The sequence below is a fragment of the Pristiophorus japonicus genome, unplaced genomic scaffold (genome assembly GCF_044704955.1).
Source record: "Pristiophorus japonicus isolate sPriJap1 unplaced genomic scaffold, sPriJap1.hap1 HAP1_SCAFFOLD_370, whole genome shotgun sequence".
Taxonomy (NCBI): domain Eukaryota; kingdom Metazoa; phylum Chordata; class Chondrichthyes; family Pristiophoridae; genus Pristiophorus; species Pristiophorus japonicus.
The window spans coordinates 452049-468186 of NW_027253544.1; the positions used below are offsets into that span (position 1 = coordinate 452049).

At 44.3% G+C, this 16138-nt stretch overlaps 1 protein-coding gene across 1 annotated transcript in view; it reads left to right on the forward strand.

The window, feature by feature from the left end:
* Window positions 1-1776: 1776 nt before the first annotated feature.
* Window positions 1777-16138, forward strand: part of LOC139250425 (immunoglobulin alpha-2 heavy chain-like) — a gene marked incomplete at its 3' end in the record, with an annotated part of 222120 nt that continues 207758 nt past the window's right edge. Inside the window, exons 1-2 of the mRNA XM_070872819.1 lie at window positions 1777-1878; window positions 5772-6116. Of these exons, the coding sequence (XP_070728920.1) occupies window positions 1824-1878; window positions 5772-6116 (400 nt within the window). The remainder of the gene's footprint in view (window positions 1879-5771; window positions 6117-16138) is intronic.

Consider the following 16138-nt stretch of genomic DNA (forward strand, 5'->3'; position numbering starts at 1 on the left):
CGTCTTAGCATCCTCCTCACAGCTCACACTGCCACCCAGCTTCCTGTCATCTGCAAACTTGGAGATATTACATTCAATTCCTTCGTCTAAATCATTAATGTATATTGAAAATAGCTGGGGCCATAGCACTGAACCCTGCGGCACCCACTAGTCACTACCTACCATTCTGAAAAGGACCCGTTTATTCCCACTCTTTGCTTCCTGTCTGCCAACCAGTTCGCTATCTATGTCAATACATTACCCCCGATAGCATGTGCCTCAATTTTGCACACTAATTTCGTGTCAAAAGCCTTTTGAAAATCCAAATACACCACATACACTGGTGTTCCCTTATCCAATCTACAAGTTACATCCTCAAAAAACTCTCAAAGATTTGTCAAGCTTGATTTCCCTTTCATAAATCCATGCTGACTTGGCCCGATCCTGTCACCTCTTTCCAAATGCGCTGCTATTTCATCTTTAATAATTGATTCCAGCATTTTCCCCACCACCAATGTCAGGCTAACCGGTCTATAATTCCCTGTTTTCTCTCTCCCTCCTTTTTAAAAAAGTGGCATTACATTCGCTACCCTCCAATCCATAGGAACTGAACCAGAGTGCAAGGAATGTTGGATAATGACCACCAATGCATCTACTATTTCTAGGGCCACTTCCTTAAGTACTCTGGGGTGCAGACTATCAGGCCCTTCAATTTCCCTAACACCATTTCCTGACTATTAAGGATTTCCCTCAGTTCCCCCTTCTCGCTAGACCCTCGGTCCCCTAGTATTTTCGGGAGGTTATTTGTGTCTTCCTTAGTGAAGACAGAACAAAAGTATTTGTTCAATTGGTCTGCCATTTCCTTGTTCCCCATTATGAATTCCCCTGATTCTGACTGCAAGGGAGCTACATTAGTCTTCATTAATATTTTTCTCTTCACATATCTGTAGAAGTTTTTGCAGGGTTTATGTTCCCTGCAAGCTTACTCTCATACTCTAGTTTCCCCCTCCTAATTAAACCCTTGGCCCTTCTCTGCTGAATTCTAAATTTCTCCCAGTCCTCAGGTTTGCTGCTTTTTCTGGACAATTTATATAGCTCTTCCTTGAATTTAACATTTTCCCTAATTTCCCTTGTTAGCCACGGTTGAGCCACCTTCCCTTTTTTTATTATTACGCCACACAGGGATGTACAATTGTTGTAGTTCATCCATGTGATCTTTAAATGTATGCCATTGCCTATCCACCATCAACCCTTTAAGTATCAGTCGCCAGTCTATCCCAGCCAATTCACGTCTCATACCGTCGAAGTTTCCTTTCTTTAAGTTCAGGACCCTAGTCTCTGAATTAACTGTGTCACTCTCCATCTTAATGAAGAATTCTACCATATTATGGTCACTCTTCCCCAAGGGGCCTCACACGACTAGATTGCTAATTAATCCTCTCTCGTTACACAGTCTAGGATGGCCTGCTCTCTAGTTGGTTCCTCGACATATTGTTCTAGAAAACCATCCCTTATACACTCCAGGAAATCCTCCTCCACAGTATTGCTACCAGTTTGGTTAGCCCAATCAATATGCAGATTAAAGTCACCCATGATAACTGCTGTACCCTTATTGCACACATCCCTAATTTTCTGTTTGATGCCATCCCCAACCTTGTTACTACTGTTTGTTCCCGAACTTACACGGCTCAGCAAGACGTCACAGGTCGGCGACAAATCCCAACACGTCCTGGCTCTCAGCATGAACATGTGTGTAGAAACGGTAGTGTGATATGATGATCCCCTCTTTTGGTTTCAGATGGTTACCCACCAATGTACACAATTCCTCGTACCTTTTCCACCGGATGTACAGACGAGAGAAGATTCTTCATGAAGCCGTAAATTTTCAGACCACAAACGGTGAGGAGAACTGCCCTGCACTTAACTGCGTAGGCCTCTGCCTCCATGCCATTGGCCACAAAATATTGATCCAGGCGGTCGACAAAATCCACCCAATCCTCGCCCTCCACGAATCTCTCCAGGATTCCAACAGTGCTCATTGTGCATGCGAAGGTTCTTAAATTACCTCGTCGCCAATTGTAATGACGCAAGAGTCTGGTTACTGGAAACTCACTCAGGTGGAACTTGATCCATCTTTATTCCAGCCCAAGAGTGCCACCGTGACAAAGACACCCAGCTTATATACAGGTGACCAAGCACACATGCCACATGCATACAGCCTGATGACCTCCGACGACGGTGCCCTCTGGTGTCTAGTGACCCCCAAGAATTAATACAAAAGTAATAATACAATCAAGCAGATTCAACATGGTTTTATGAAAGGGAAATCATTTTTGACAAATTTATTATTGTTCTTTGAGGATGTAACAAGCAGGGTGCGTAATGGAGAACCAGTAGATATTGTGTACTTGGATTTCGAAAAGGCATTCGATAAGATGCGACATAAAAGGTTACTACACAAGATAAGAGCTCATGGTGTTGGGGGGTAATATATAAGCATGTAGAGGATTAGCTAACTAACAGAAAACAGAGAGTCGAGATAAATGGGCCATTTTCAGGTTGGCAAACTGTAACTAGTGGGGTGCCACAGCGATCAGTGCTGGGGCCTCAACTATTTACAATCTATTTTAATCTATCGTAGTGACTTGGGTGAAGGGACAGAGTATTACAGCCAAATTTGCCAACAATACAATGATAGGTGGGAAATCAAGTTGTGAGGAGGACTCAGAGTCTGCAAAGGGATATAGATAGGTTAACTGAGTGGGAAAACATTTGGCAGATGGAGTATAATGTGGGAAAATGTGAGGTTATCCAATTTGATAGGAAGAACAGAAAAGCAAAATATTATTTGAATGGAGAGAGACTACAGAATTCTGTGGTACGGGGGGATCTGGGGATCCTTGTACTTGTAACACAAAAAGTTAACATTCAAGTAGCAAGTAATTAGGAGGGCAAATGGAATGTTGGCCTTTATGGCAAAGGGGATGGAGTATAAATGTAGGGAAGTCTTGCAGCAACTGTATAGGGCATTGGTGAGACCAAACTTGGAGTACTGCATGCTATTTTGGTCTCCTTATTTAAGGAGGGATATAGTTGCATTGGAGGCAGTTCAGAGAAGGTTCACTTGGTTGATTACTGGGATGAAGGCATGTTATGAGGAAAGGTTGAGCAGGTTGGGCCTGTACTCTTTGGACTTTAGAAGAATGAGAGGTGATCTTATTGAAACATATAAGATTCTGAGGGGGCTTGACAGGGCAGATGCTGAGAGGATGTTTCTCCTCATGGGGGAATCTAGAACTAGGGCACATAGTTTCAGAATAAGGGATCGTCCATTTAAGACGGAGATGAGGAGTAATTTCTTCACTGAGGGTCATGAATCTTTGGAATTCTCTACCCCAGAGAGATGTGGAGGCTGTCAGTGAAGATATTCAAGGCTGAGATAGACAGATTCTTGAACTATAGGGGAGTCAAGGGTTATGGGGAACAGGAAGGAAAGTGGAGTGGAGGCCAAGATCAGATCAGCCATGATCTTATTGAATGGTGGAGCAGGCTCGAGGTGCCATATGGCCTACAACGGCTCAAATGTCTTATGTTCTTGTGTCTACAGATCCCTGAAGGTAGCAGGACAGGTAGATAAGGTGGATAAGAAGGCATACGGGATACTTGCCTTTATTAGCCAAGACATAGAATATAAGAGCCGGGAGGTTATGCTTGAATGGTATAAAACACTAGCTAAGCCACAGCTAGAGTACTGTCTGCAGTTCTGGTCACCACATTACAGGAAAAGATGTGATTGCACTAGAGAGGGTATAGAGGAGATTTACGAGGATTTTGCCTGGACTGGAGAATTTTAGCCATAATGAATGATTGGATAGGCTGGGGTTGTTTTCTTTGGAACATAGGAGGCTGAGGAGAGACCTAATTGAGGTGTATAAAATTATGTGGGGCTGAGATAGAGTGGATAGGAATGACCTATTTCCATCAGCAGAGGGGTCACCAACCAGGGGGCATAGATTTAAAGTAATTGGTACGAGGTTTAGAGGGGATTTGAGGAGAATTTCTTTCACCCAGAGAGTGGTGGGGGTCTATAAGAACATAAGAAATAGGAACAGGTGTAGGCCATATGGCCCCTCGAGCCTGCTCCGCCATTCAATAAGATCATGGCTGATCTGATTATGGACTCAGCTCCACTTCCCCACCCGCTCCCCATAACCCCTTATCCCCTCACTGCCTGACAGGGTGGTAGAGACAGAAACCTTCACCACATTTAAAAAGTACTTGGATATGCACTTGAAATGCCGTAACATACAAGGCTATGGACCAAGAGCTGGAAAGTGGGATTAGGCTGGATAGCTTTGTCGTCCGGCACGGACACGATGGGCCGAATAGGTCGCTTGTGTGCTGTAAACTTTCCAAGTCCTGTAAACCCATCTCCCCTGTGCTCGCTGACCTACATTGGCTCCCGGTTAAGCAACGCCTCGATTTTAAAAATGCTCATCCTGGTTTTCAAATCCCTCCATGGCCTCGACCTTCACACTCTCTGTAATCTCCTCCAGCCCCATGACCCCCTGCCAAAGAGATGTCTGCGCTCCACTAATTCTGGCCTGTTCAGCACCCCCGACTATAATTACTCAACCACTGGCGGCCGTGCCTCCAGCTCCCTATGCTCTGGAATTCCTTGCTAATCCTCTCGACTCTCTTTTCTCCTGTAAGACGCCCCTTAAAACCTACTTCTTTGACCATTTGTGTCATGTGTCTTGGTATCAAATTTTTTGTCTTATCTTCTCTTCGGCGGTCCCTTGTATCGAGTATGACTTGCTTCCACCAAAAAGGGATGAGTTCACATGTGTTTCAATGAAGGACTGGCTATTCCAAGTCCCGAACTGCAGATTGAAGGATGGATGATGCCAGAGTGTGGATTTTTTTAACGTGTGGTGACCGTTGCACACCAACCACCACACGGGCTTGACAGAGCTAGGTCTTGGTCCAGTGGCAAGGATTAACCTTGACGACTGGAAACCAGCTCTGCTGCACGGATCTACTGCACACACATATTGCAGTGTGGGCTGGCCCGTGTGCCCCTGGGCCCTCGCCTCTTCTGGTCCCCGAACTCATGCCTCTCCTGGGCCCCGATCACGTTGGTCTGCAATCCCTCGCCACTACTTCGCACCGACCTCATCGCTCCTGCTGTACCTGCCCACGCTCCAATCACCGACCTGCATTATGAGGATGTCCATTCCAGTCGCCCTCTTCACAGTCGTTGCCCTCCCTGACTGGCTCGCGCTGTACCTTGCAGTGGTATGCCGCCATGCTGCTCCTCCTTTTAAAGCCCCGACCTTCCGCTGATGGTTCCTCGCAGCTTGAAGGAACCATCTTTTGTCTAATAACACTCTTGTGAAGCACCTTGGGACCTTTTACTGCATTAAAGGCGCTATATCAATACCAGTTGTTGTTCCCTCCCCAGGTCTCCCTTTACCAGTTTCCATGATAGAATCAGACAGCACCGAAGGACACTGATTCGGCCCATTGTACCCGTGCCCACGCCAGCCGGTGAATGAAAAGAAAAAGAACCTTCTCTTCTATTGGTGAACTTGTTCAAATAAAAGACAGGGTTCACAACACAGGTTTTCCACATTTTGGATCGGAATCAGTAACTGACTAACCGCACTGCTCCAGGATTGCAATCTTTGATCTCCGTCTAACTTGTACTGCCTGGACTGGCCCTTTAAATACCAGGGACACTTTGTAACCTTCAGACCGGTTTTTAAGTGATTGATATTTTCCCATTAAAGGTGCAGTTGTCCCTGTCCTGACCCAGTCTCCGAGCCTGGAACGTGTCACAGAGGGTCACACGGCGCGGTTACAGTGCACCATGCGGAACGCCAGAGTGAGTGACACTGATGTCCACTGGTACCGGCAACTACCGGGGCAAGATACGGAGTGGGTTTTAACACATGAGGCAAGTGGCAGCACACGAGGGAGCCCAGGTTCCACTGACCGTCTCCAGCCTTCCAGAGACATCTCCAATAACAGCTTCATTCTGACAGTCACAGACGTGCAGCCCAGTGACACTGCCGCCTATTACTGTAAAGTGTGGGGCGATATCAGCGGGAGCGGAACCCAGCTCAATGTAACCAGTAAATACAGTTTGCATTATATTAACCTGAATAGAAGGAATAACATCTTACACATGGATTTATTGATCAGTATCTGATTAATATCACAAAAACCGCTGGTAAACTTAATGCAATAAGGTGGACGAATTAACTGCGCAGATAGATATTAATGGATATGATGTAATTGAGATTACGGAGACATACTCCAGGCTGACCAAGGCTGGGAACTCAATATCCAGGGGTATTCAATATTCAGGAAGGATAGACAGGAAGGAAAAGGAGGTGGGGTAGCGTTACTGGTTAAAGAGGAGATTAACGCAATCGTAAGGAAGAACATTAACGTGGATGATGTGGAATCTATATGGTAGAGCTGCGAAGAACCAAAGGGCAGAAAACGTTCGTGGGAGTTGTGTACAGGCCATCAAACAGTAGTATGGGGGTTGGGGATGGCATCAAACAGGAAATTAGGGACGCGTGCAATAAGGTTACAGCAGTTATCATGGGTGAATTTAATCTTCATATTGATTGGGCTAACCAAACTGGTAGCAATACTGTGGAGGAGGATTTCCTGGAGTGTATAAGGGATGGTTTTCGAGAACAATATGTCGAGGAACCAACGAGAGAGCAGGCCATCCTAGACTGGATTTTGTGTAATGAGAGAGGATTAATTAGCAATTTGGTCGTGCGAGGCCCCTTGGGGAAGAGTGACCATAATATGGTAGAATTCTTCATTAAGATGGAGAGTGACACAGTTAATTCAGAGACTAGGGTCCTGAACTTAAAGAAAGGAAACTTCGACGGTATGAGACGTGAATTGACTAGGATAGACTGGCGACTGATACTTAAAGGGTTGACGGTGGATAGGCAATGGCAGACATTTAAAGATCACATGGATGAACTACAACAATTGTACATCCCAGTGTGGCGTAAAAATAAAGGGAAGGTGGCTCAGCCGTGGCTAACAAGGGAAATTAGTGAAAGTGTTAAATCCAAGGAAGAGGCATATAAATTGGCCAGAAAAAGCAGCAAACCTGAGGACTGGGAGAAATTTAATATTCAGCAGAGGAGGACTAAGGGTTTAATTAGGAGGGGGAAAATAGGGTATGAGAGTAAGCTTGCAGGGAACATAAAAACTGACTGCAAAAGCATCTACAGATACGTGAAGAGAAAAATATTAGTGAAGACTAATGTAGGTCTCTTGCAGTCAGAATCAGGGGAATCCATAATGGGGAACAAGGAAATGGCAGACCAATTGAAAAAATACTTTGTTTCTGTCTTCACTAAGGAAGACACAAATAACCTCCCGAAAATACTATGGGACCGAGGGTCAAGCGAGAAGGGGGAACTGAGGAAAATCCTTATTAGTCAGGAAATGGTGTTAGGGAAATTGAAGGGACTGAAGGCCAATAAATCCCCAGGTCCTGATAGTCTGCACTCCAGAGTACTTAAGGAAGTGGCTTTAGAAATAGAAGATGCATTGGTGGTCATTTTCCAACATTCCATGGACTCTGATTCAGTTGCTATGGATTGGAGGGTAGCTAATGTAACACCACTTTTTAAAGAAGGAGGGAGAGAAAACAGGGAATTTTTGACTAGTTAGCCTGACATCGGTGGTGGAGAAAATGTTGGAATCAATTATTAAAGATGAAATAGCAGCACATTTGGAAAGCAGTGACAGGATCGGTCTAAGTCAGCATGGATTTATGAACGGGAAATCAAGCTTGACAAATCTTCTAGAGCTTTTTGAGGATGTAACTAGTAGAGTGGATAAGGGAGAATAAGTGGATGTGATGTATTTGGACTTTCAAAAGGCTTTTGACAATGTCCCACACAATAGATTAGTGTGCAAAATTAAGGCACATGGTATTGGGGGTAATATATTGACGTGGATAGAGACGTTGACAGACAGGATGCAAAGAGTGGGAATAAACGGGTCCTTTTCAGAATGGCAGGCAGTGACTAGTGGGGTGCTGCAGGGTTCAATGCTGGGACCCCAGCTATTTACAATATACATTAATGATTTAGACGAAGGAATTGAATGTAATATCTCCAAGTTTGCAGATGACACTAAGATGGGTGGCAGAGCGAGCTGCGAAGAGGATGCTAAGAGGCTGCAGGGGACTTGGACAGGTTAGGTGAATGGGCAAATGCAGTATAATGTGGATAAATGTGAGGTTATCCACTTTGGTGGCAAAAACAGGAAGGTAGATTATTATCTGAATGGTGACAGATTAGTAAAAGAGGAGGTACAACGAGACCTGGGTCTCATGGTACATCAGTCTTTGAAGTTAGGCAAGCAGGTACAGCAGACAGCAAAGAAAGCAAATGGCATGCTGGCCTTCATAGCAAGGGGATTTGAGTATAGGAGGAGGGAGGTCTTGCTGCAGTTGTACAGGACCTTGGTGAGACCACACCTTGAGTATTGTGTGCTGTTTTGGTCTCCTAATTTAAGGAAGGACGTGCTTGCTATTGAGGGAGTGCAGCGAAGGGTCACCAGACTGATTCCCGGGATCCAGAAGAATGAAGGGAGAATCTCATAGAGACATATAAAATTCTGACGGGACTAGTCAGGTTAGATGCAGGAAGAATGTTCCCAATGTTGGGGAAGTCCAGAACCAGGGGTCACAGTCTAAGGATAAGGGGTAAGCCATTTAGGACCGAGATGAGGAGAAACTTCTTAACCTGTGGAATTCTCTACCAGAGAGAGTTGTTGATGCCAGTTTATTAGATATATTCAAGAGGGAGTTAGATATGGCCCTAACTGCTAAAGGGGTCAAGGAATATGGAGAGAAAGCAGGAAAGGGGCACTGAGGTGAATGATCAGCCAAGATCTTATTGAATGGTGGTGCAGGCTCGAAGGGCCGAATGGCCTACTCCTGCACCTGTTTTCTATGTTTCTATCATTGCTGTACCCTGTCAGGCAATGAAGGAATTGGATCAGTCCATATACAGTGAGCTTAAAGGTATGTTTCTCTCACACTTGGCAAGGGTAGAGACAATGCGTGTAATATCTGTCACTTTTTGTATAAATGGTGAAACTGTGGGAAACCTTCACCTAAAATGGATCCATAGCAGCAACACTGCCTGGAATAGACCGAGAGCAATGAGCCCAGTGTGGTAACGGGCCATCAGTAGCCCAGTACGGTGATGGATTGAATGTTGTGTGGTGATGAACAGCTTTTACTAAATCATTAACACCCACAGCCGCACACACACAAATCCTCTCCTTTGTTCACACTGAGTATTGTAACCAGGTTAAAAGTAGCCAGCACACTTCATTTTCTGATTCAACATTTTCCATTGGTTTCAAGGGTTAAGCAAATTATTGGCTCTGATGTTTTCCAACAAGAGCTATGTCACATTAATTCTGGGAAAACAGACCATAATAATCAAGGGAAAGTTACGTATAGAATCATAGAAATTTACAGCATGGAAGGAGGTTATTTTGGCCCATCGTGTCCGCACCGGCCGACCAAGAGCTATCCAGCCTAACCCCACTTTCCAGCTCTTGGAACGTAGCCCTGTAGGTTACGGCACTTTAAGTGCACATCCAAGTATTTTTTAAATGTGGTGAGGGTTAATGCCTCTACCACCCTTTCAGGCAGAGAGTTTCAGATTCCCACTACCCTCTGGGTAAAGACATTTCCCCTAATATCTCCTCTAAACCTCCTCCCAATTACTTTAAATCTATGTCCCCTGGTTGTTAACCCCTCTGCAAAGGGAAACAGGTCCTTCCTATCTATTCTATCTCGGCCCCTCATAATTTTATACACCTCAATCAGGTCTCCCCTCAGCCTCCTCTGTTCCAAAGAAAACAGACCCAGCATCTCCAATTTTTCCTCAAAGCCAAAATTCTCCAGCCCAGGCAACATTCTTGTAAATCTTCTCTGCACCCTTTCCAGTGCAATCACATCTTTCATAGAAACATAGAAAATAGGTGCAGGAGTAGGCCACTTGGCCCTTCCAGCCTGCATCACCATTCAAAAAGATCATGGCTGATCATTCACCTCAGTACCCCTTTCCTGCTTTCTCTCCATATCCCTTGATCCCTTTAGCCGTAAGGGCCAACTCCCTCTTGAATATATCTAACGAACTGGCATCAACAATTCTGTGTGGTAGAGAATTCCACAGGTTAACAACTCTCTGAGTGAACAGATTTCTCCTCATCTCGGTCCGAAATGGCTTACCCCTTATCCTTACTGTGACCTCTGGTTCTGGACTCCCCCAGCATCGGGAACATTCTTCCTGCATCTAACCTGTCCAGTCCCGTCAGAATTTTATATGTTTCTATGAGATCTCCTCTCATCCTTCTAAACTCCAGTGAATAGAGGCCCAGTCGATCCAGTCTCTCCTCATGTCAGTCCTGCCATCCCAGGAATCAGTCTGGTGAACCTTCGCTGCACTCCCTCAATAGCAAGAACATCCTTCCTCAGATTAGGAGACCAAAACTGAACACAATATTCCAGGTGAGGCCTCACCAAGGCCCTGTACAACTGCAGTAAGACCTCCCTGCTCCTATACTCAAATCCCCTCGCTATGGAAGCCAACATGTCATTTGCCTTCTTCACCACCTGCTGTACCTGCATGCCAACTTTCAATGACTGATGTACCATGACACCCAAGTCTCGTTGCACCTTTTCCTAATCTGCCGCCATTCAGATAATATTCTGCCTTCATGTTTTTGCCACCAAAGTGGCTAACCTCACATTTATCCACATTATACTGCATCTACCATGCATTTTCCCACTCACCTAACCTGTCCAAGTCACCCTGCAGCCTCTTAGCATGCTCCTCACAGCTCACACCGCCACCCAGCTTAGTGTCATCTGCAAACTTGAAGATATTACTCTCAATTCCTTCATGTAAATCATTTATATATATTGTAAATAGCTGGGGTCCCAGCACTGAGCCCTGCGGCACCCCACTAGTCACTGCCTGCCATTCAGAAAAGGATCCGTTTAACCCGACTCTCTGCTTCATGTCTGCCAACCAGTTCTCTATCCACGTTAATACATTATCCCAATACCATTTGCTCTAATTTTGCACACCAATCTCTTGTATGGGACCTTGTCAAAAGCCTTTTGAAAGTCCAAATACACCACATCCACTGGTTCTCCCTTCTCCACTCTACTAGTTGCATCCTCAAAAAATTCCAGAAGATTTGTCAAGTATGATTTCCCTTTCATAAATCAATGCTGACTTGGCCCGATCCTGTCACTACTTTCCAAATGCGCTGCTATTTCATCTTTAATAATTGATTCAAAATTTTCCCCACTACTGATGTCAGGCTAACTGGTCTATAATTACCCGTTTTCTCTCTCTTTCTCCTTTTGTAAAAAGTGGTGTTACATTAGCTACCCTCCTTTCCTGTAATGGGGTGACAGAACTGCACACAGTACTCCAGCTGCGGCCTAACCAGTGCTTTTACAGTTCAAGCTTAACCTCCTAGCTCTTGTATTCCATGCCTCGACTAACAAGGGCAAGTATTCTCTCTGCCTTCTTAACCACCTTATCTACCTGGCCTACTACCTTTAGGGATCTGTGGACCTGCATTCCAAGGTCCCTTTGTTCCTCTACACTTTTCAGTGTCGTACCAGTTACTGTGTGTTCCCTTGCCTTGTTAGACCTCCCCAAATGCATTACCTCACACTTATCCGGATTGAATCCATTTTCCACTGTTCCAACCGCCTGACCAGTACATTGATATCGCCTTGCAATCCGCAGCTTGCTTCTTCATTATCAACCACACAGCCTATTTTAGTGTCATCTACAAACCTCTTAATCATACCCCCAACATTCAAGACCAAGTCATTGATATATACCACAAAAAGCAAGGGATCCAGCACTGAGCCCTGCGGACCCCTACTGGATACAGCCTTCCAGGCACAAAAACACCCATCAACCATTACCCATTGCTTCCTGCCCATGAGCCAATTTTGGATCCAACTTGCCACTTTGCCCTGGATCCCATGGGCTTTTACTTTCGTGACCAGTCTGTCATGTGGGATCTTATCAAAAACTTTGCTAAAATCCATATACACTACATCATACACTCTGTCCTCTTTGACCCTCCTCGTTACCTCCTCAAAAAATTCAATCAAGTAAGTCAGACATGACCTTCCCTTAACCAATCCGTGCTGACTATCCTTGATTAATCCCTGTCTTTCCAAATGAAGATTTATCATGTCCCTCAGGATTTTTCCCAACACTGAGTTAAGACTGACTGGCCTGTAACTACTTGGTCTATCCATTTCTCCCTTTTTAAACAAAGGTACAACATCAGCAATCCTCCAGTCCTCTGGTACCACCTGTAGCCAGAGAGGATTGGAAAATGATGGTCAGATCCTCTGCTATTTCTTCTTTTGCTTCTCTTAACAGGGATACATTTCATCCGGGCCTGGGGATTTATCCCCTTTCAAAGTTGTTAAGCCCCTTAATACTTCCTTTCTCACAATGTCTATCTCATCTAATATTTCACACTCCTCCTCCTTCATTGCAAAGTCTTCATCGCTCCTCTCTTTTGTGAAAACAGATGCAAAATATTCATTAAGAATCATACCCACATCTTCTGCCTCCACACACAGATTTACTTTATGGTATCTAATAGGCCCCACTCCTTTTCTAGTTATCCTCATGCTCTTAATGTATTTATAAAACATCTTTGGGTTGTCCCAATGAATGGCAGCAAAACATTCCTGGTTACAGGATTTTCAGACGAGATAGAGAGGGGGATAAAAAATGGAAGGGGTACTCGCAATATTGGAAACAATTACAGCTGTGAGGAGGGATAATACGTTAGAAAGATCATCAAATGAGGCCTTATGAGTTGAACTGAAGAACAAAAAAGGGGCAATCACACTGCTGGGAGTGTACTATAGACCCCCAAATCGTCAGAGGAAGATACAAGAGCAAATATAAGCACATTTCTGAGAAGTGCAAAAACAATAGGGGATTTCAACTACCCTAACATGAACTGAGATAGAATCAGTGTAAAACGTACAGAGGGTGCAGAATTCATAAAATGCATTCAGCAGAACGTTTTTAATCAGTCGTTGCAAGCCCAACAAGAGAGGGGCGGTTCTGGTCTTAGTTTTATGGAATGATGCTGGACAGATGGTAGGGGTATCAGTGGGAGAGCATTTTGGTGATAGTGATCATAATTCAGTTAGATTTAGTGTAGTTATGGAAAAGGGGAAAGTTAAACCAAGAGTAAAAGTTCTCAGTTGGGGAAAGGCCAATTTTACTAAGCCGAGATGTGACTTAGCAAAAGTGGACTTCAAACAGCAACGAAGGTAAATCAGTGTTGGAGCAGTGGTGGGACTCCCAAATCTAGAACTCCATGGATGTCAAGGGACATACAGTGGGATAAGGCAAAAAAGGGAAGTGTATGTTGGATACCAAGAGCTAAATACTGCAGAAAGCCTAGAGGAGTAAAGTGCAGGGGTAAAATTAAAAAATTAGGAATGCAAAGATATGAAAAAATATTGGCAAGTAAAATCAAGAATGTTTTATAACTATATAAAGAGCATGAGGATAACTAAAGAAAGAGTAGTCTGTGGGAGACCAAAAAAGGAAGATTGTGATGGAGGATATGGGTATGGTTCTTAATGAATACTTTGCATCTGTCTTCACAAAAAGGAGAGACAATGCAAACATTGTAGTTAAGGGGGAGGAGTGTGAAATATTAGATGAAATAACCGTAGTGAGAGAGGAAATATTAAGGGGTTTAATATCCTTGAAAGTAGATAAATCGCCAGACCCGGATGTAATGTATCCCAGACTGTTAGGAGAAGCAAGGAAGAAAATAGCAGAGGCTCTGACCATCATTTTCCAATCCTCTCAGGCTACAGGCTGGAGGACTGGAGGACTGCTAATGTTGTACTATTGTTTAAAAAAGGAGAAAGGGATAGAGCAAGTAATTACAGGCCAGTCAGCCTAACCTCGGTGGTGGGAAAATTGTTGGAAACATTTGTGAGACACAGTCTTAATCATCATTTAGAAAGGCTTGAATTAATCAAGGACAATCAGCATGGATTTGTTAAAGGAAGGTCATGTCTGACTAACTTGATTATTTTTTGAGGAGGTAACAAGGATGGTTGATGAGGGTAGTGCGTTTGTCTACATGGATTTTAACAAGGCATTTGACAAGGTCCAACATGGCAGACTGGTCAGGAAAGTAAAAGTCCATGTGATCCAAGGGGAAGTGGCAAGTTGGATCCAAAATTGGCTCAGTTGCAGGAAGCAAAAGGTAATGGTCGACGGGTGTTTTGGTGACTGGAAGGCTGTTTCCAATGGGGTTCCGCAGGGCTCAGTAGTAGGTCCCTTGCTTTGTGTGGTATGCGTCAATGATTTAGATTCCAATATAGGAGGTATGATTAAGAAGTTTGAAGATGATACAAAAATTGGCCATGTGGTTGGCACTGAGGCAGACTGCAGGAAGATGCCAATGGATTGGTCAAGTGGGCAGAAAGGTGGCAAATGGAATTCAATGAAGAAGTGTGAGATATTCCATTTGGGGAGGGTTAACAAGGCAAGGGAATACACAATAAATGGTAGGATACGGAGAAGTGTAGAGGAATAGAGGGTTCTTGAAATGCATGTCCACAGATCCCTGAAGGTAGCAGGACAGGAAGATACGGTGATTAAGAAGGCATGCGGGATACTTTCCTTTCTCAGCTGAGGCATAGAATAAACGAGCAGGGAGCTTATGCTAGAACTGCATTAAAACACTTGATAGGCCACAGCTAGAGCACAGCATACTGTTCTGGTCACCACATTACAGGAAAGATGTAATTGCACTAGAGATTGTGCAGAGGAAATTTACGAGAATTTTTCCATGACTGGTGAATTTTAGCTATGAAGAAAGATTGGATAGGCTGGTGTTGTTTTCTTTGGAACAGAGGTGGCTGAGGGGAGACTTATTGAGGTGTATAAAATGATGAGGGGCCAAGATAAGAGTGGATAGGAATGACCTACAGGCAACTCTCGATTATCCGTACACGGATCCAACGGGAAACCGTTGTATCGGGATTTAAAATTCTGTGGCTAACAAGTGAAAAGACAGCTCCAAATAATTTGGAAAAATCGCCTTCCAAACACTGTGCTCATTTATATTTGCTCATTCTCTCTCACACACACAATCTCGCACAGTTTCTCTCTCACACACACTCTCTCACTCACCATAAAAATCACCCTCCTCTGCCTTTACTTTGCTGAGGTGTGTGCGCGCTGCTGCAGCCGCTGTCTCTTGCGGCCGCCGCTGACGTTGGGAACGGGGATGGTGCTGGCACCGGGTTCCAGGCACAGAACCTGTACATGCATGCTGGTAATGTCTATCTTTTGTTACTGTTTGTATTGATTCATTCAAGTTTTAACTTATAAATGTAAACTCGCCCTAACGGAAAAATCGTTTACCCGAAATAGCTCAATCCCCGTGGGACCCGGATAATCGAGAGTTGCCTGTATTTTCCTTAGCAGAGGGGTCAACAACCAGGGGGTATAGATTTAAGGTGATTGGTAGGACTAGAGGGGAGTTGAGAACTTTTTCCACTGAGAGAGCAGTGGGGCTCTGGAATTCACTGCCTAACAGGCTGGGAGAGGCAAAAACCCTCATCACATTTATAAAGTACTTGGATATGCACTTGAAGTGCCATACCCTACAAGGATACAGACCAAGAACTGGAAAGTGGGATTAGGCTGGATAGCTCTTAGTTCTCCGGCACAGACACGATGGGTTGAATTGCCTCCTGTGCCATGAATTTCCACGATTCTGATTCACACAATCCTAAGACCTACCAGTCTGTATGGCTCAGATATGCCCGGGATAAACTCAATGTCTGAATTGTCACATTTTACACGAGATTACTGCAGATAACTGTTTTTAATTTTGTTCAAAACAGGCAATATCATCATCATAGGCAGTCCCTCAAAATCGAGGAAGACTTGCTTCCACTCTAGAAGTGAGTTCTCAGGTGACTGAACAGTCCAATAGGGGAATTACAGTCTCTGTCACAGGTGGGGCAGACAGTCATTGAAGGAAAGAG